At 41.8% G+C, this 20,883-nt stretch overlaps 1 protein-coding gene across 1 annotated transcript in view; it reads left to right on the plus strand.

Annotated features, from left to right (window-relative positions):
- Window positions 1–5,759: 5,759 nt before the first annotated feature.
- obi1 (ORC ubiquitin ligase 1) overlaps window positions 5,760–20,883 on the plus strand; it is a 30,416-nt gene continuing 15,292 nt past the window's right edge. Inside the window, exons 1-4 of the mRNA XM_067986501.1 lie at window positions 5,760–5,944; window positions 7,487–7,622; window positions 13,725–13,816; window positions 18,655–18,906. Of these exons, the coding sequence (XP_067842602.1) occupies window positions 5,861–5,944; window positions 7,487–7,622; window positions 13,725–13,816; window positions 18,655–18,906 (564 nt within the window). The 5' untranslated portion in view covers window positions 5,760–5,860. The remainder of the gene's footprint in view (window positions 5,945–7,486; window positions 7,623–13,724; window positions 13,817–18,654; window positions 18,907–20,883) is intronic.

Below are 20,883 nucleotides of genomic sequence, written 5' to 3' on the forward strand. Positions count from 1 at the left end.
GACTTTAGGGGAATCAAGGGATATGGGGTTCGAGCAGGAAAATGGAGTTGAGGTTGAAGATCAGCCATGATCTGATTGAACAGTGGAACAAGCTTGAGGGCCATATGGCCTACTCCTGCTCCTATTTTTTATGTTCTTATGTTCTAAGTGGTTGGAGATGATCAGTGATCAGTAGATAGACAGAAAAGTAGGGTTGAGGTCACAATCAGGTCAGCCATGATCTTATCAAATGGCAGAGCAGGCTCGAGGGGCCGAATGGCCTAGCCTGCTCTTAATTCGTATGTCAGTATGTTCGTATGATCGACATCATGGGAGTAGAGATGCAATGGGAGAATCAAGGTTAAGGGGGTGGCTGTTTAAATGGGTAGGAGAGTTTATATGGAGGAAAAGGTTAAGGAAGGACAGGAGGCCAATGAATGAATAGAGAGGCAAGGGGAGCTGAAACTGAGATTGAAATCACCGGGAATCTGGACTTGTTCCATGCGGAGGTTGAGGTAAGAAAGGAGGGAGGATATCTTGGGAAGAAATTCAGGGTAGGGCTTGGGAACAGTAGACAATCAGGATTTTAAAGGAATTGTAAACAATTTTACAACACCAAGTTATAGTCCAGCAATTTTATTTTAAATTCACAAGCTTTCGGATTTTAAAGGAGAGAGAGAGGTGGAACATAGTGAGGATTTTGAAGGATTAGAAGGTACCAGAGGAATAGCAGGAGAGACCAAGGTGTGACTTGGTGTTAAGGGCCTCACTACCAATGGCGGTTTGGGTGGGGCAAATGGTTGGTAGTATAGCCAGGCAGGGAGGATTCAGTAAGAGGCAAGATGCTGCCATTTAGGACTCAAGTTTCAGTCGAAGCCAGGATGTCAATGCACAATAAGGCCGTGGATGGCAAGGGCCTTGAACAGATGATGGTGATTGTTGATCCGCTAGCAGAGTCCAAGGGGATTATGATGGATAGCATCAGCAAAATGGAAAGGAAATTATGCGAGATTAGCCTTGAGCAGGTGTGCTGCGTGGGAAGGCCAGTGTGAGAGGAGGAGAGAGGGCTGCTGCTCATAAGGAGGTAGCGATGGGTGCCCCAGAGGACCCTTTGTAGAATGCTGAGAGGCACATAGGGTAGCTGTAGGTTTATTCAAAGGGGACTCAAGCCTGGGATGGTGACAAGAGAGTAGGAAGGCAAAAGAGTAGTGATGTGTTGGAGTAGGGATTTGGGAGAGGATAAAGTACCCAAAGCAGGAAAAAGCAGCCCGCGTGATTGGCACCCCATCCACCACCCTGAACATTCACTCCCTTCACCACCAGCGCACCGTGACTGCAGTGTGTACCATCTACAGGATGCACTGCAGCAACTCGCCAAGGCTTCTTCGACAGCACCTCCCAAACCCGTGACCTGTACCACCTAGAAGGACAAGGGCAGGAGGCACACGGGAACAACACCACCTGCGTGTTCCCCTCCAAGTCACACACTATCCCGATTTGGAAATATATCGCCGTTCCTTCACCATCACTGGGTCAAAATCCTGGAACTCCCCACCTAACAGCACTGTGGGAGAACCTTCACCACACGGACTGCAGCGGTTCAAGAAAGCGGTTCACCATCACCTTCTCAAGGGCAATTAGGGATGGGCAATAAATGCCGACTTGCCAACGATGCCCACATCCCATGAACGAATAAAAACAAAGATGGCAGAAGTGTAAGGTGGCATGACTGGGTGACAGGAAGGGGAGGAGACAGGAGAGGAAGGCCTGAGAGGGGCCATGAGTGAAAAAATGGAAAGCTAGAAATAATGGACTTGGTTCCAAAGGACCAGGCAAAACGCACATGTGAATGGTCACAGAACAGCACAGATTGCAGCTGTATTGCTCGCTGACACGTTCACCTATCCCGAAGATACCAGAACGCTAACTGCCTTCTTTGACCTCCCTCCCCAGCCCTTCCATCCACATTTTGATGCCAGGGGTGAAAACCTCATGCATTATTTTGTCTCCAAAACTGAGACCATCCACTCAGCTGCCTCAGTTTTCTACTGCCTCACCACATTCCTGCAGTTCCGCCACCCCAGAATACTCAATAAATTTTCCCTCATCTCTCCCCAGCCCTCATCAGACTCATCTCCTTCATCGGATTCACCAACTCCCTCAGCCCTCTCCCAATCCAGCTTCTAATTATCTAACTACCTCTCCTTGGCCCAATATTCATAGATATCATCTACTATTTCCTCCCCTCAAGCATTGTTTCCTCCTCACTTTCAAAAGTGCTATCAACTTTCCAAATACCGTCCCTTTCCTCTCTAAGACTTGAATGCACCATAACCACTAAATTCCATACCCAACTCTCCCTGTTTGAGTCCCTTTGGTTTAATTTCCATCACATCCACAGCACTCGTCCAAGTCACTAATGCTATTTGCTGAGAACAATAAATTTCCCTATACCGTATATAAAGACACAACTTACTATTGTCTGGAATTATTGCAGGATTTCTTCCAATCTCCTGCAGTAGCTTTGGTGGCAGAAAAATGACTCTAAGTCAGAAGATTATCTTCTCTAGATTAAACTTTTGAAGCTAAGGTGGCTTAGACTTGAAAAATACATAGTCTGTTTCTGCTGGCTACCAAAATCACAGATGCTCTGTGACTGAAAAACAGAGACTGCCCTTCTTTGAACTGTCCTCCTTAGTCTCTGAGATGAGAGTTTGTAGGCACTGTCTCCTCAAAGGCTGCCTCACTCTCCCTTTATTCATCCTCTCCTTCTCCTCATCCATTATAATGATAAACAAAGGAATATCCATTGGGAATGCTGCGTCGGGTCCTTGGAACCTTTCATTGTGGGTGGGGGCAAAAATATTCCAGTGGTCTCACAGTCCTTGAGGTAGTCATAGACAAGTACAGCCCTGTCCAGGTAAAAAGTAAAAAAAAGAGGCTCCAAAAAATTTAAATTAGCTCTATAGTGACTCCTTTGGCGGATTGCGGGTAGGCCCCAACAACCAATGCATACTGGAGTGCATTAATTCAGGGGTGGAAAGCGGGCAGAAATGCCTCCCACCACAATCTGGAAGCTTGAAAATGCTGTTGTGCCATTGAATGGCTAAGGATATAACAAAAATGGCACATTCAGTACCTGTTTCTTTATTATAAATAAACTTAGTCTGTGGCTTTATTTAATGGAATTTTTAAACTTGTAGTGTTGTCACTCCAGATAGGTTTGTAGGAGATTTTTTTAAAAAGTACAATTGCGATACTATGATGTGAAAAACTTAAACTCCTTTTATTCCACAGTTAAACAATTTAGATACATGAAGACTTGCCATCCTGTCTATTGCATGTTTATGAATAAAGTAATACTAGAACAGTACAAAAAGTACAAAAACCCTCTTTTTCCAATACAACTTTCGCTAATAGTTGACAAAAAAGTTTGATAACTTTTGTTGAAATTAATTCTTATTACCAGCTATATATCAAAATGTATTATTAAAAGTCTTATGTATAGACACATTTCCTAATATGATTTTGAATAATGCTTTCTATGTTAACATTTCCAATGGAAACTGCTTATGTAAGCATTTATAATGACAGTGCCCTATGTAAACACTTACATATCCCCATGTAATTCCATGCCTCCCACCACTAGTTGCACTGTACATTTTCTCCAACACATGACTGAACTTATGAATTTCTTCTTTCTGCTTATCTTCTGGGCCCATTACATTTGTTTTTAAAAAAAAATTGGATGCCTGCAACCCACCCCTGCTCCTTCATTGCCTTCCCACTCCAAGCAATGGCTCTGCTGGCTTTCCCATTTCTCATCTTTCAAAATTCACAGATTTGCCTCCCCCCCAGCTTCTCGGCCTTGACACTTGATAAATTTTCTGTCTTCCCACCCGCAGATTCGTCCCAACCCCAGCTCTGCAATTTATAAATGTTACCCTCGGCCACAAATCTCCAGCCCCACTCCATGGAAATTTTAACTGTCTCCCTCCCCAGGTTCTCAGCCTTGAGACCAAACAATTAAAAAATTTAGGCCATCAAACGTCCTGCGGATTAAAACAAAAGCAAAATACTGCGGATGCTGGAAATCTGAAATAAAAACAGAAAATGATGGAAACACTCAGCAGGTCTGGCAGCACCTTTTGACCTGAAACGTTAACTTTGTTTCTCTCTCCAGATATTGCATGACTTGCTGAGTGTTTTCCAACATTTTCTGCTTTTATCAGATTCCCAACCCCAACCCCAATTGTTTAAAACTTAAACCTCTGATGCTTCTTTCTCCTTGCCGCCTTCTTCAGAACTGTTGCCCGCTTGTAAGATTTCCCCAACCTGCAGGCCCCCAACCAAAAATGTTCAGGCTGCAGATTCCCAGTCCCCAACTCTTTAAACATTTTCTCAACCCGCATGTTCCCAACCTCGTTCCAGTACGACTCTTTCAAAATCTTAAATAAAAACAGAAAATTCTGGAAACACTCAGCAGGTCAGGCAGCATGTGTGGAGACACAAAGTTAACGTTTCAAGTCTATGACCTTTCGACCTAAAACGTTAACTATGTTTCTCTCTCCACAGATGCTGCCAGGCCTGCTGAGTGTTTCCAGCATTTTCTGTTCTTATTGAAGATTTCCAGCATCCGTGGCATTTTGCTTTTGCTTCTTTCAAAATCATGCCTCACTGCAGCCTCAAATCCGTGACTCCTGATCCTGTTTAAGATTTTTGTTCAGCCACAGACTCCGAGCTATGTCACTATTACATTTTACTTCCACTGGTTCGCAGCCCCTAGTCTTAAAAGGTTTTTTCTTCATCCTCCTATTTTCCCATCGGGACTTCAAACCATGTCCTCCAACTGTGCAACACCATGGGAGATTAACACCACAGCACACTCCAGCTCAATCATTGCACTGAGGCATTAAGCAGTTGATGTCATTAAAATGGGATGCAATCATTGTGTTACTTTGGGAATAGTGCAATCCACAATTCAAAATAAACTTTTTACACCTCCTCTTGGCCCATCTTTTGTTTCTATACTTGTCACACAGCAGCGAGTTATGATGATCTGGAATGCACTGCCTGAAATGGTGGTGGAAGCATATTCAATAGTAACTTTTAAAAGGTAATTGGATATACACTTGAAAAGGAAAAAAATGCAGGGCTACTGGAAATGGGAATGGAACTAATTGGATAGCTCTTTCAAAGAGCCAGCACAAGCACAATTGGCCGAATGGCCTCCTCCTCCTGTGCTGTATGATTCTGATTCAATATCACCTTTTGCCTTGCACCATCTTTACTTTTGTCATTTAATCACTCCTTCCCTCCAGGCCTTTCCCTACCCCCTTTTCCCTGGCTCTGCACTTGCTTAAAATCTCAGACATCTTCCAGTTCTGATGAAAGGACTTCGGCCCCAAACCTTAACTCTAGTTTCTCCCTCTCACCACCCAAGATGCTGCCCGACCTGCTGTGTGTTCCCAGCATTTCTGCTCTTAATTCAACGGTTCTGTTGTCCTCCCGGAGGGGAGAATTTTTTTTTTTTGCAGCAGAGATCACTGCAGAGGTTTAAAACATCGTAATCGATCGGAATTTTTTTTCATGCAATGTTGATAGAAAAAAGTCACCGTTGTTGCAAAGCACTTGAAAATAAGACACACTCTTTCCCCGCACCCACACCCCGAGGTTTGCCTGAAGTATTTGCGTCGCTGCTGCAAACTGGGGTTACGCGCGCGGTGAAGGTGGAGGCGGGGCCGCGCCGCGCCGGGCGGAGAGAGAGACACACACACACACACAGAGAGAGAGAGGGGAAAGTGCGCGAGGATCGCGTTCGGTTCGCGCGCTCCAGGTTGCTTCTTTGGGCCGCGTGCTCCGGGGCGGAATTCCAGGAACAATGCAGAAGCCGGCGCTCCAGAACGTTCAGAATGTTACACTGAACCTCACTCTGCCCATCTCGTGCCAGATCTGCCTGGGGAAGGTACTGTACTCGCGCATAGCCAGGGAGGACTGGGAGGCTTGTATAATTGCAACCAAACTAGTCGAGAAGGTGCTTTCCCCTCACCCCCCTTGCAACTTTTCTTTTAACTGCAATTTTTTTTTTGTTTCGGTGGTTGGTGGTGGTGGTGGGGGGCTTTTCTCGTTAAAATGCACTGGGAAATAATAATACTAATAATAATGGTGAAATTTGAGACACAGAGCCTTGTGTTTTTCTGTTTTTTAAAAAAAATAAATAAAAGAAGAGCCCGTTCGTTTCTTTAAATCATTGCAAACTTGGCAATGCAGTCGGTTGAAGTTTGAAAGGAAGGGAACTCGTGAACTCTGGGTTATACCCCACTTCCGCATCATTTTGTTGAACGATCAAAACAATGTGCTGTTAATGGCAGCTGAAACGCTTGGCAAGTATGTCAGTCACTCTTTTCACGACAGAGAGCACTTTCATGAAGTTTTTTTTTTGTAGATATTTCCGGAACTTTTTCGAGTATTCCGCATCTTTTTCATTAAACTGAACACTTGCCTTAAATTGCCTAATATCGCTTTCAAACCTACTTTTGAATTAGGAAATAAATGAAGTCATTCAGCGGTTTGATCGGAATAGCCGTGTGTTAGTTATTGTCATACTGTGTGTAATTATTGTAACCGGTGATCATGGCAATTGTGACATCAAGCATAAAAGTGGTTGAATATTGTTGGAAAAGCGAGCTTTTTATTACTTTTTGTGCTTATATAAGGCAAATTTGCATAAGTGCAAAATTGTTTAAAACATAAAGACTTGTATTTATATAGCACCTTTTACAACCTCATGACATTCCAAAGCGTTTTTACAGCCAATTAAGTACTTTTTGAAGTGTGGCCAATGTTGTAATTTAGGAAATGGGCAACCAATTTGCACAAAGGCCCCACAAACAGCAATGAATGACCAGATAATCTGTTTTAGGCATTGATTGAGGGATAAATATTGGCCAGGACACTGGGAAAACGCTCCTCCTCTTTGAATAACGCCAGGGGATCTTTTAAGTCCACCTGAGAGGGCAAATGACTCCTCGGTTTAACATCTCATCTGAAGGGCGACACTTCCGACAGTGCCAAGCACCCTCCATGCTGCACTGAAGTGCCGGCCTAGATTATGTGCTCAAGTCTCTGGAGTGGGACTTGAACCCATGACCTTCTGACAGGCAAGAGATTTAACATATGCAAACTCAAGTTGTTTTTTGATAAAATGGATTTTAAGTGCTAAAATGATGTGTACTTGTTGTATTTATATGATCTTTTGTGCTAGTTTAGATATACGGCGATCACTGGTCAGGAGAATTCAATGAAACTAAATGATTGATAATATATTTTGCAGACTGTTCTTTTGTAATCTAACGGTCGTAGTTCATTATTGGAGTTGTGCCTCTAACCAATGCATCATTACACTGAATTCCTACAGTTAAGCATCAGATGTGATCAGGCTCGTTTAAAAGAGCCAGTTGTGTGGATGTGTTAACCTCAGTTATTACCCATTTTGCAAATTTTGTAGGTACGTCACCCAGTTATCTGTTCAAACAACCATGTCTTCTGCTTCATGTGCATGCAATCTTGGCTGAAAAACAGCACCCAGTGCCCAACCTGTAGGATTCCAATCACAACTGAAAATCCTTTCAAGGAAGTACTGGGTAAGGCTTCTTTAGAATGACTTGAATTGCTTGGTGCTTTTTCCTAGTTCAGTCCTAAAAGTCTTAATTTAGTTTACTCTTTTAGTTTTAAAGGGGTAGTAAAGCTGTTTCTTTGTCAGGATAGAAGCTTGATAGTCCAATGCTCTACCTATTTTAATATCCTTCCTCATTTGTTCAACTTTGTACACAAATAGAAATATATCAAAATAGTGCATACTCTGACGATGGGACTTTGAGGACCTTAATATCTAAATCAGATTCACCATTGCGGCACTGAATTACTTATTGTGACCTGTCCGATTAATGCACTAAAACATCCGAGTTACTTCACAAATTGACTGATAGTTTTGGCATCAGGCATTTAAAGCGTATCGAGCCTGATGTTGTATATTGAAGACAGCGGATGGCCAGTATATTTAAATGGGCTACCTTCTTTTTCCCAGCTTTGTTTTGTGTGACTTATTGTCCAGACTTGTATTCATGTATTTCGTTGAGAAAAAAAATTCTACAGATTTCAGACAGAGCAGTCTAAAGGGAAAACCCATGTATGTGCTGAACAGTACAGAATGCCTTTAGTATGCCTCATAGTTTACAAACCTTTCTGGACCTAATCCAAAAGGAAATACATCATTGAAAGATAAACTGGAAAGGGTTAGCTTGGCAATTAATGTACATGCAGTCAGTCGCAAAAGATTCAGGTTTAAAACTGCCTGGGTGTTTACCAAGTAGTACCTTTTTCAAGCATTTTTAAAAAAAAAATGTTGAAGGGTGTGCATTTGAAAAGGGTTGATATGATTTGGAAGCCATCACAAACACAAAGTAAACAGATGTTTTTCTGTCTTTCATTTTCTCATGGAATGCATGGCTGCAACATGCAATGTTTGACAGCACCCACCATCATTGAAATCCTGGTGACAGCCAGGCATGAAGTTCCCCTAGCATTGATTATATGGGCTGCGACTTGCCCTGGTGGCTCCTAGTTACCTTGGGAGTAACATAGAGAGAGCTATTCCGCTATACAATTCGCTGACTTAATTATGGGTTTATCTAGGGTTTTGTTCCTATTGGAACAAATCACCTACAATAACAACAACAACTTGCATTTATATCATAGTATCACAGTAGGTACAGCACAAGAGGGGGCCATTTGGCCCATTCCTCTGCTCTTTCCCCATAGCCCCGTACATTTTTTCCCTTCAAGTATTTACCTAATTCCCTTTTGAAAATTATTATTGAATCTGCTTCCACCACCCTTTCAGGTAGTGCATCCCAGATCATTATAACTCACTGTAAATAAAATGTTTCCTCATGTCACCTCTGGCTCTTTTGCCAGTTGCCTCAAATCTGTGTCCCCTGGTTACTGACCCTTCTGCCACTGGGAACAGTTACTCCTTATTTACTAAAACATTCATGATTTTGAACACCTCTATAAAATCTCCCCTTAACCTTCTCTGCTATATGGAGAACAACCCCAACTTCTCCAGTCTCTCCACATAACTGAAGTCCCACATCTCTTCTGCACCCTCTCTAAGGCCTTAACATCTTTCCTAAAGTGTGGTGCCCAGAATTGAACATAATACTCCAGCTGCGGCCTAACCACAGTTTTAAAGGTTTGGCAGTACTTATAAAGATTTAGCATAACTTCCTTGCTTTTGTATTCTCTGCCTCTGTTAATAAAGCCCACGGTCCCATATGATTTTTTTAACAGCCTTCTCAACTTGTCCTGCCACCTTCAAAGATTTGTGTATGTGCACCGCCCGGTCTCTCTGTTCCTGTGCTACCTTTAAAATTGTATAATTTAGTTTATATTATCTTTCCTCACACTTCGCTTCTCTGTGTTAAATTTCATCTGCCATGTGTCTGCCCATTTCACCAATCTGTCTACATCCTCCTGAAGTCTGTTACTAACCTCCACATTGTTTACTACATTTCTGAGTTTCGCGTCATCTGCAAACTTAGAAATTATACTCTCTATACCCAAGTCCAGGTCTTAATATATATCAAAAAGAGCAGTGGTCCTAATACTGACCCCTGGGGAACACTACTGTATACTTCCCTCCAGTCTGAAAAACAACTGTTCACCACTGCTCTCTGCTTTCTGTCCCCTAGCCAATTTTGTATCCATGCTGCCACTGTCCCTTTAACCCCATGGGCTTTAATTTTGCTAACATGTCTATTTTGTGGTACTTTATTAAATGCCTTTTGAAAGAACATATACACAACATCAACCGCGCTACCCTCATCAACCCTCCCTGTTACTTCATCAAAGAACTCAATCCAGTTAGTCAATCATGATTTTCCTTTAACAAATCCGTGCTGACTTTCATTTATTAGCCCATACTTTTCCAAGTGCCAATTAATTTTGTCCCGGATTATTGTGTCTCAAAGTTTCCCCACCACCAACGTTAGGCTGACTGGCCTGTAATTGCTGGGTTTATCAATCTCCCCTTTTTTGTACAGAGGTATAACATTGGCAATTCTCCAGTCCTCTGGCACTGTCCCCACATCTAAGGAGGATTAGAAGATTGTGGCCAGAGCTGCTACAATTTCTACCCTTGCTCCCCTCAGTAATCTAGGATGCATCCCATCTGGACTGGGTGACCTTTCTACTTTGAGTACTGCCAATCTTTTAAGTACCTCCTCTTTATCTATTTTTATCCTATCCATTATTGCTACTACCTCCTCCTTAACTGCTACAATGGCAGCATCCTCTTCTTTGGTGAAGACCGATGCAAAGTATTCATTTAGTACCTCAGCTATGCCCTCTGCCTCCATAAGAAGATCTCCTTTTTTGCCTCTAATCTGTCTTCCCCCTTTCTTTGACTACCCCTTTACTATTGTTTATAAAAGAATTTTGGGTTCCCTTTTATGTTAGCCGCTAATCTATTCTCATGCTCTCTTCTTGCCCTTCTTAATTCCTTTTTTAGATCTCATCTGTACTTTCTGTATTCAACTTGGTTCTCCACTGAATTATGAACCTTACATTTGTCATAAGTCTCCTTTTCCTGTTTCATTTTAATCTCTATATCTTCAGTCATCCAGGGAGCTCTAGCTTTGGATGCTCTTCCTTTCCTCCCCATATGGATGTGTGTACTCTGTACCTGAACCAACTCCTCCTTGAAGGCCTCCCATTGTTCAAATACTGTTTTGCATATCAATTTTTGATTCCAATCCACCTGAGCAAGATCCCTTTTTAACTCACTGAAATTAGCCTTCCTCCAGTTAAATGTTTTTACATTTGATTGTTCCTTGTCCTTTTCCATGACTATTCTAAACCTAATGATATTATGATCACTGTTCCCCAAATGCTCCCCCACTGAACGTGCTCCACTTGCCCAACTTTATTCCCCAGAACTAGATCCAGCATTGCTCCCTTCCTCTGGGCTGGAAACACACTTTATACTAACCAGGTCTCCAGGTCAGTCTATCAGCTCTCTTTCTACTCATCGGGTCTCCCGCTCCTTACTAGTGCCTTTAATGTAATAAAACGTCCAAATGCGCTTTACAGGAGCATTATCAAACAAAACTTGACACTGAGCCACATACGGCAATATTGGGACGGGTGACCAAAAGCTTGATCAAAGAGGTAGGTTTTAAGGAGCGTCTTAAAGGAGGAGAGAGAGGGAGAGAAGTGGAGAGGTCTAGGGAGGGAATTGCAGAGTTTAGGGCCTCGGCAGCTGAAGGTATAGCCGCCAATGGTGGAGTGATGAAAATCGGGGATGCGCAAGAGGCAAGAATTGTAGATGTGCAGAGATCTCTCGGGGTTGTAGGGCTGGAGGAGGTTACAGAGATAGGGAGGGGTGAGACCAGTGAGGGATTTGAAATCAAGGATGAGAATTTAAAAATCGAGGCATTGCCAGACCGGGAGCCAATGTAGGTCGGCGAGCACAGGGATGATGGGTGAACGGGACTTGGTGGGAGTCAGGATACGGGCAGCAGAGTTTTGGATGAGCTCAAGTTTAAGGAGGGTGGAAAATGGGAGGCTGGCCAGGAGAGCATTGGAATAGTCATGTCTGGAGGTAACAAAGGCATGGATGAGGGTTTCAGCAGCAGATGAGCTGAGGCAGGTGTGGAGATGGGTGATGTTACAGAGGTGGTTTTAGGTGGTCTTTGGTGATGGAGTGGATATATGGTCAGAAGCTCATCTCTGGGTCAAATATGACACCTAGGTTGCAAAAGGTCTGGTTCAAGACAGTGGCCAGGGAGAGGGATGGAGTCTAGGGAACGAAGGCAATGGCTTCAGTCTTCCCAGTATTTAGTTGGAAGTAATTTTTGCTCATCCAGTACTGGATGTGGAACAAGCAGTGTGACAAATCAGAGACAGTGGAGAGGTTGAGAGAGGTGGTGGTGAGGTAGAGCTGGGTATCGACAGCGTACATGTGGACCCTGACGTTGTGTTTTCGGATGCATCAGCAATACTGCCTTTATATAACAAAACAAAAGGTGTGCATGTATTTATAATAAATGTTATCTATTTGTACCTCCTTCCTACTTTTAAGTTATAGTTCAGATTAAGATAAGCTTTCTGGATTCAGTGAAGGTAACAAGGTTACTATAATTAAATGACTGAACTTTACTGGAAAGCTTAAGGTTACATACACCTAACGTGCTAGTTCCTTTTAATCCCACAATTTGGACTGTTGAGAATTGTTGGTATGGGAATACTATTTTGTGATGTGTAGAGCAAATAAAGGTAACTTGTTGACTGTGTAAAAGAGGGGAGGAGATCTTGGTTTGTGTATTCTTCTTTATTTGTATGTACCTGAACACAGTTCCCCTTTTCCCTGCTCCATAAAATATAATTTTCTTCAGGGTTGTCCTTGACTCCTGTAGTCTGTTGTTTTATAGCAGGAAGGAAAAAAAGGCCAGGGTTAATTAAATCTGAATCCTACATTTGTATAAACCAGTATTGTCCAATAGAAATTGCTGACTAGCCACAGCTGTAGCTACAGTGACACAGTTTTAGTCACATGTACAAATTTTAGCCGAAAACGCCTCACATACAATAACGGTAAATGTACCTCGTGTATTTACTTAACAAACCTCTATCACCATTTAGTGCAAAACTTTTGCAGTCTTTCTCTTTCACCAAAAGTTTGGAATTCTGGCATGAATTTATCAGACACAGCACATCTTAGTGCAGCTTCTAGGTTTTTGTCCAGCAGTTGCGAGCAGTACTCTGACTTCATCAGAGTGATTGTGCGAGTCAACGTTCTCAGCAATGAGACGAGCCAGACCTGCCTCTTCTCCCAATCCAGAATGCAGTTTGAAACTGCTTGCCCCATTTTCCATGACCTGCCCTGTTGGAACTGCTCATTATTAGTTGGGCTTGCTTTCTTCTTCGTCTGGCCTGGAGTGGCTATTCCGATTGGTCAGACTAACCACGATGACAGCTCCCCTCTCCATACAATGTTGCTGATGTTTCCATGGTGCTGAAGTCTGGAGTTTTCACCCGTGTTGCACACTATTTTAACAGATACCCAATAAGCAGTAACCAAGGAAGTAAAACACACACAATGATCAAAAACACTCGCACACTCTTACCATTTGCCAACAAACGCTCAAAGTGGTTAAAGTACTTCTGCATACATCGTACAAATGAGTATTGAGATCACATGCCCAATGATGGTGTCTATTCATTTTTTATTTACTAATCAAAAAAAGCAATTAACCACATATGGACAGTGTCTAACATATTGGACAACACTGGTATAATCATTTAATACAGGCTTTTTTACTGTTCATGTATAGGTAAGACCTATGTGGTTTCATCATATCCAGGCATATTTGCTGCACTGTAATGGACCCCTCAGCACAGTAATTATCATTAAAAGTCTGTGGTGCAATGTTTCAAGTTTCATTTTGACTGCTGCTGTCAGATTTCTGAAATTTTGCAGTAACGCCACAGATTTCATTCAGATGGATAGGATATTGGACCTGATACTTTGTGCAGTTACAGATAAGGTAAAAATAGCAATGAATACATACAGATCTGACTAAACGCAAACTTAGAGTCTAGGAAAAGGAATGTTGCAAAATTTGATTTAGAGTTTGTAATACTGTAGGGCTGTCAGTACTAATTACTATTTAATTTCCATTCAGGTGGAACAGATGGAACGGAAAATTGTGACAGTCCATCAGTCAAGCGACACCTTCGAAAAACTAGGCTCGAACTGTTACATAAAGAATATGAGGTAACATGTTTACAATTAAGCCAGGGTTTTCAGTATTGGCATGAGTAAGGGAAGAATCAGAAAGCAGTAGGTGAAAAAAGATTTTGATGGCTTAAAATGCACTATTCCCTGAAAAATCTAACACTTAGTTCTCCATTACTTGGTTTGGCGCACATGTGTTATATATCTCTGATATCCCGTGGCGTTGCTCATGGTGAGCTGGAGATAACAACACTTGTGTTATGCTAAGAAGTATTTATCAGGGATACTGATTTGTCAACATCAGGGCAGTGTTTGGAACACTGGAAAGGAACCAGGGTCTGACAGTACTGGGATGGATGCCTCAGGATCTAGGCGCACTTTGGAGTGGGGCTCTGGTAGCAGTGGGAGCAGCGTCCCAGGATTTCGGAGCATTGGTACTGATCCCGGGGGGGTGTGTGGGAGCACTGGGTGGGTAGACTGGGGGATTGGGTGCATTGAGAGGGAATACTCCAGGATTTAGGAGTGGGTGGGGGCAGAGTTCTGGATTCCAAGAAGCCTGGGGTGTGGGTGAAAACTAGGGATCTGGCAGTATTGGGGAAGTGGGGGTTGCTGAAGTCTACTAGTGTCGGGGAGGAGGAGGAGGCAATGTCTGGCAGCTTTCAAGGGGCCAAGGAGAATGAAGTCTGAACAGTCTTTGGCTCTCTTAGGACCATCAAGTGCCCTGCTCCTTTCCCTGAACACGTTCAAATCTGTCATCCTTACCACTGCCGCCCCCATCCACCCCATGACAAGTCTCGGACTCCTTTTGGGCTGTCAGGCGATTCCCCCCCCCAACCCCAACCTTCAGCTGGTTCCTGCTTTATAGCATTGGAGTGTTTGCTGACTTACACAGTCTTTAATAAACGTGTATTCCATAAACAAAAACCATGTCGTGCTCAAACATTCATCTTTTACAGTTTCCAAATTTTTATACCTTTTTTTGAACTACTAAGCCCCCAAAAAATTGCAACTATATTAAAAGCTAAAATGAAGAGGGAGGGAACAGCAGGCAATCAGGAATACCAATCATTCATAAATGTTGTTCTGGTTGAGAAAAATAAATACGTTCTGAATAAACAATCTTTGTTTTGCTTTCTAAGTGTTATCAAAAGAAACTAAAAGGTACTGTTAATCACAGATGTTGTCTGTGATGTAAAAATTCAGCATTTAATAGAAACAAGGCAGTTGTTAATATAGCAGTTGTCAACATCTTAAATATGAAACTTGCCCAAAATAAAGCTTTAAGAATTAAGTCACCAACTTGTTTTAAAGTCTTTGGAAAAAGCAAAGAAACTCATAAATCCTCATAGGTTGAGAGCAGACACTCTTCTACTTCAACTCAGAGCAGCCTGGGAAATTCTGAATCCTGCACATATTCTGAATCCATGGATGTAACTGCTAACTTGCTTCAAGTTAACTGGGGGAAAAATATCCAGTCAATGCCCAAGCTTTTGAGACAAGCTGAGCCGTTGAAGCAAAAACATTACTGAATGTATTAAAAGACATACTAACAATTTTGTTATTGTGCAATATGTAATTTTTTGATTTTAATTTGTTTAAAACCATATTTTAGACACTTGAAATTTCAATATGTAAAATGTCAGACAACATTTTTTCAAAAAACATTTTGATTGATTCAACGGTTTCTCCTGACTGATTATTCAGAATTAGTTGTTTTCATATAACTACTCAACAGTTTATAGCTGTTTACTTTACTACATTCCCTACCTCTTAGTTCTGACCTATAACAATTTATTTTACAAAGTATGAATGGGTTGACTGGGAAAGTACTAATATGAAGTAAATGTCACTTACAGGAAGTGTGTGCTATATTTGGAGCATGTGATCTCTCTTGTTTTTTGTCTTTGTATTGCTGTCCTTGTCCTCTTCCTCTCTCTCTTTTCTGCTTCTCCTTTTCTCGCTCTTTCTGTGCGCTCTGTTCTGCTGTTTGGTTTCTCATGGTGTCTGTTTACTCGCTCTGTGTGCTCTCTCTGTTTCTTTTTGTTTCTCTCTCATTGTCTGTTTGATCTCTCTTTTTCTGTCTCCATCACTTTTTTTTCTCTTGTATGTGCTTTCTTCTATCCTGTGCTCTTGCATGCTCTCTCTCTTGCTAGTTCTGTGCTCTCACTGTTGCTGTCTCTGTCCTCTTGCGCTCCAGTTCTCCTTCCCTATGGTGTTGTGTAATCTTTCAGACCTGTAATTGAAGATACTGTTGGGCGTCATGTAATTTTAGTTTTGTTCCATACAATACTTGTGTTTGGTATTAGTTTATACAACAAGGGCACAGAAATTGGGAACAAGGCCAAATCTCCAAATTATGGCACAGAAGCATTTAGCTTATCTATCTATTAGCCTGCGCCAATGTTTTTCTCAATACCATTCTCCTGCTTGCTTCCAATACCCTTTAATATTTCTCTTTTTCAAGCAACTATTTAGTTCCCCCTTTTTAAAAAAAAATTGGGCTCTGCTTCAACAGTGATTTGTGGCAGAGAATTTCACAAATTATCCACCCTCTGCGTAAAGAAATGTTTTCTAACCTCAGCTTTAATCATTAGCTTAAACTTGGTACTGTCACGTTGACCAGTGGAAGCAATTGATCATCACTCTTTACTCTATTTAATATCCTCCCCACCTGCTTAAAACTGTCTATCTGGCACAGGGGATGTTGGTATGTTTTTGGGTTTTACTTAGATTTTTCTTCTATGCTTAGTGTCAAAAACCACTCCCTGTAGTAAGCCCTCACTCCATATGAATGGTGACCTTATATGCACAATAACTGGTAATGCTGCGAGCTCAGGGACGGAAATCCTTCTTCTCTAACTTGAGAGGGAAAAGGAAGCGAAGCATCTTTTGATGGCGTTTGATGAAGCAGTGTGGGTGAAGGCTCGTGTGGAGCATAAATATCGGCATAGACTAGGTGGGCCGAATGGTCTGTTTCTTGCTTTAAGTGCTATGTAACCCTTCATAATGTTGAAGACTCTGATCACTCCTTTACTTTTTCAGCTCTGGTGGGGAAAAAAAGCCCTGACTTTTCAAGTCTCTGTTACTGTAACCACTCACTCTGTTTCCCATCCTACTGAATCTACACCGCACTTTACCATTGCTTTTATATACTTCCCAAATAACACTTTCTCTATTCTTCAAAAACTATAGAGATTCACATTATATTTAAAAGCTTGATTTGGCTTTGCTGAACAATTAACAAATGTTCTGAGATATTTTTAACTACATTATCAGTCATGGAGTTTAACATTCTTTTATGTTGATGCATGCTCTTTGGTGAACCCCTTGGTGAGTGTATAGTTTAAGATTTACAAACTCTGAGGTATACCAGAAAAAATTCTGAGAATTTCTGCAATTAACATCAAATCCATTCCCAAGTGTAGGACTGTATAAGGGATTATGATGGTTAAGATCTGTTTGAGACATGTCGTACTGCATTTGAAAATGTTGTTACAGTAAAAAGTTACATCGTTACTGAATTACTCTTAAGGTGGTGGTATCAAATCAGTTACCTGATCAAGTCTCTGTTTTCCTGCCCTAAACAACATATACTTTGTTTAATTATTCAAATAAAATTCCCTTCAGACCTTGACTGCATCCCCTGGCATTGACTGCCTGCTTACTTTGCCCCAAGAGGAAAGGAAGAAGTAAGAAACCAAAGTTTTTCTGTCTGTATTAACCTTCTCCCATATGAATTGCCTTAACCCAGTGAGTATAGGCGCTTTCCAGAACTTGTATTTTTATAACCATGGCCTAAATGGTACAAGAGATATAATTCATCTAGTGTCTTTCAAATTTTTTGTCTTTCTGGGCATTATGTTAGAAATGTATTTAGTGGGAAGAGGTCATGTACACCTTATCCTGTCTATTCAAATGGTTCTGCAAGCATTAAAATTCGAGTCTAGTTTGGCACAATTTTGCTTACACTCTAGGCCATAGCACCTTATTTTGCATTAGTAGTCATGCAGGAAAATATATTATTGAGATTTAAGATAATCGGGCAACCTAATAAGCCTAAATAGAAAGAAAAGAAACAGAAGAAAGAAAGAACTTGCATTTACATAGCACCTTTCACGACCTCGGGTTGTCCCTAAGCGTTTACAGCCAGTGAAGTACGTTTGAAGTGTGGTGACTGTTGTAATGTAGGGAAAAATGGCAGCGAATTTGCACACAGCAAGGTCCCACAAACAGCAATGAGATAATGACCAGATAATCTGTTTTAGTGATGTTGGTTGAGGGATAAATATTGGCCTGATCACCAGGGAGAACTTCCTTGCTCTTTGAATAGTGTTATGGGACCTTTTATGTCCAGCTGAGAGGGCAGATGGGGCCTCGGTTTAACATCTCACCCAAAAGACGGCAGCTCCGAAAATACAGCACTCCCTCAACAATGTACTGGTGTCAGCCTGGATTATGTGCTCAAGTCTCTGGAGCGGGACTTGAACTCACAACGTTGTGACTCGGAGACGAGAGTGCTACCACTGAGTCAAGGCTGATACCTAAATATAGTGTGAATTTTAGAGAAAAATGTATTGTGTTGCATGAAATGAATAATTAATTTTGGAGTTGGTGAAGGTGATTTCATGGAATCACCAATAGTCTCTTAACTACTAATAATTGTGTTTATTTTGTTTGCTTGTTCACTAAACCTTATTTAATTATGGCACCATTCAGTTGCCTTTGGCTGTGTCATACTTGTTCTTCATTTTATCTGACAAAGTAACCTTATTTGGCATCCAGATACCATTTAGAAATTTTGATGCCTCTGGGTATCTGGAAGTGGAAAGTCTAGTCTGAAGAATTTCCTGTTAATTATTTCTGTTTGCTTAATTTAGGAGGAAATTGAGTCCTTGCAGAAAGAAATTGAAGATCTTCGTGGCAAAAACCTGAGCCTGGAATCGCAGCTGAAAACTGTCTTTGATCCAGTGACGCTGTCATCTTCTAACAAAGATGATAACAGGAAGCAAAGCCCAACTGGACAGGACAGCATACTTGATTTAATCTGCCAGCAGGAATGGAGGGCCAAGTTAAAAGCAGCTACGGAAATCTACGAGAAAACAAAAGCTGATTTGGATAAACTTAAAGAAGTATGTATTTTCTACACATTCTTAGTGAAAAAAGTAGAGGAGGGAGAAATACAGCTTCCAATGGAAGTTGCTTTAAAACAGTGTAAGTAAGAAAGAAAGAACTCTGATTTCTACAGCACCTTTTACAACTTCGCAGAGCACTTCACAGCCAATGTAATGTAGGAAACGTGGCAGCCAATTTGCGCACAGCAAGGTCCCACACACAGCAATGTGATAATGACCAGATAATCTGTTTTTAGTGATGTTGGTTGAGGGATAAATATTGACCAGGGCATTGGAGAGAATGCCCCTGCTCTTCTTCGAAATAGTGCCATGGGATCTTTTATGCCCACCTGAGAGGGCAGACGGAGCCTCAGTTTAACGTCTCATCTGGAGGACGGCACCTCCCGACAGTGCAGAGCTCCCTCAGTAGTGCGCTGGAGTGTCAGCCTAGATTTTGTGCTCAAGTCTCTGGAGTGGGACTTGAGCCCACAACCTTCTGACTCAGAGACGAGAGTGCAACCCACTCAGCCATGGCTGACACCTAATGTACTGTAATAAATGTACACTGGTTATAGTTCTAAATGCTATAAAGGCATAAAGAAGAGACATTGGTACATTCATGTCTGTGGAGCACAGACAAGTCTTAAGGAAATGTTTTTTGTGTGAATATCATTGTGCTCATGAAAGTAAGGGATGATAATGCTGGGGAATGGAAAGCTTTTCGTTTTGAGCACCCACTGTTGGCATCAAGCACTCCTAGGTTAAATAAAGGACACTTGGATGCAGAGTGAAGCTTCCCCGCCCCCTCCCCCCCGCCCCCCCCCCGCCTTAACATTGGGCTGGATTTTGCTGTAAAAATAACAGTGAGGCTAACAGCGCTCACCATTGTTCATATGCAAATCAGACAGTAACTTCCCCGGCGATCGCAAATGTGCGGTTGAATGCGGAAATCTGGAAGTTGCTGACCGAGTTGCAATGCTCCTCGAAAAGCTATGCGAAAACGGCATCTCACTATCTGGCTCCCCATTCAGATGTATTGAACAGCATGAAGTTCCTGTACTTACCTCATAGATACACACTAAACTCGCCAAAAAAGTTAAGTTAAGTCAAGTCATTTCAAGTCTTAAGTACCCTTTTAAGGGCGTGGTAAGTCTTAATTACTGCCAAACAACATCTATGGCACTGAAAATTAACTTTTACAAGTGTGGAATCTCACTTCTTCAGATTTTAATTATTGTTGGATGTTAAAACATAAATTTAAATATTTTTTAAAAAACTTTTTCTTTGTCTCTTTTATCTTTATCTCTTAATTCAGTCTTACCCTCTCTTTATTTCGCCTTCTGTACCTGATTTGACATTGAATTCATTATTTTAACTTATACTTCCTGGTTCTGAGACTGCGCTGTTATTAATAATGCTTCAATCTTACTGGTTAAGGAGATACACATTGCTTGTCCTGTTCACACAGGCCCCAGGTGCCCTGTAGAGGTTGCCGCGCTGTTTGGATCTCAAACTTTCAGGAACTTGCTGTGGAAAAGCTCATAGACTTGCACTTGCCCATAGACTTTCTAACGAATGGCACTAGCCGTTCGTTCGCCACACAAGATCCGGCCCAATGCGTCTCTGCCCGAGCCTCGGATGAGCACCCCTGCTGCACAAGTGACATTTTTCCATTTCTCACAGCAGCTGTCCTGTGGCCTCTGAGTAAAATTCCCCATTGGTGCCAAGTTAGGGTGTTGTTTGTGCTTTGGGCCCATGTTACCATGGACTAGAAAGAGTGCCCAAACTCATGTTCATCCGCTGTCAGCAGAAGGAGGTGAGTTTTCATCCCCTCATTCCAACTTGCATTTGAATCCATGACCCTGGAGATGAATAGGTCAGTGCCCACCCCCACTCCACCTAGTCCCCATGGTATTTAACTATTATTCTAACTGTTCACCAGAACATACTGCTTGCAGAATCTTTTCTACCAGTTACGAGTAGAGGTACAGGAGT

This window comes from Heptranchias perlo, chromosome 6, assembly GCF_035084215.1.
Source record: "Heptranchias perlo isolate sHepPer1 chromosome 6, sHepPer1.hap1, whole genome shotgun sequence".
NCBI lineage: Eukaryota > Metazoa > Chordata > Chondrichthyes > Hexanchiformes > Hexanchidae > Heptranchias > Heptranchias perlo.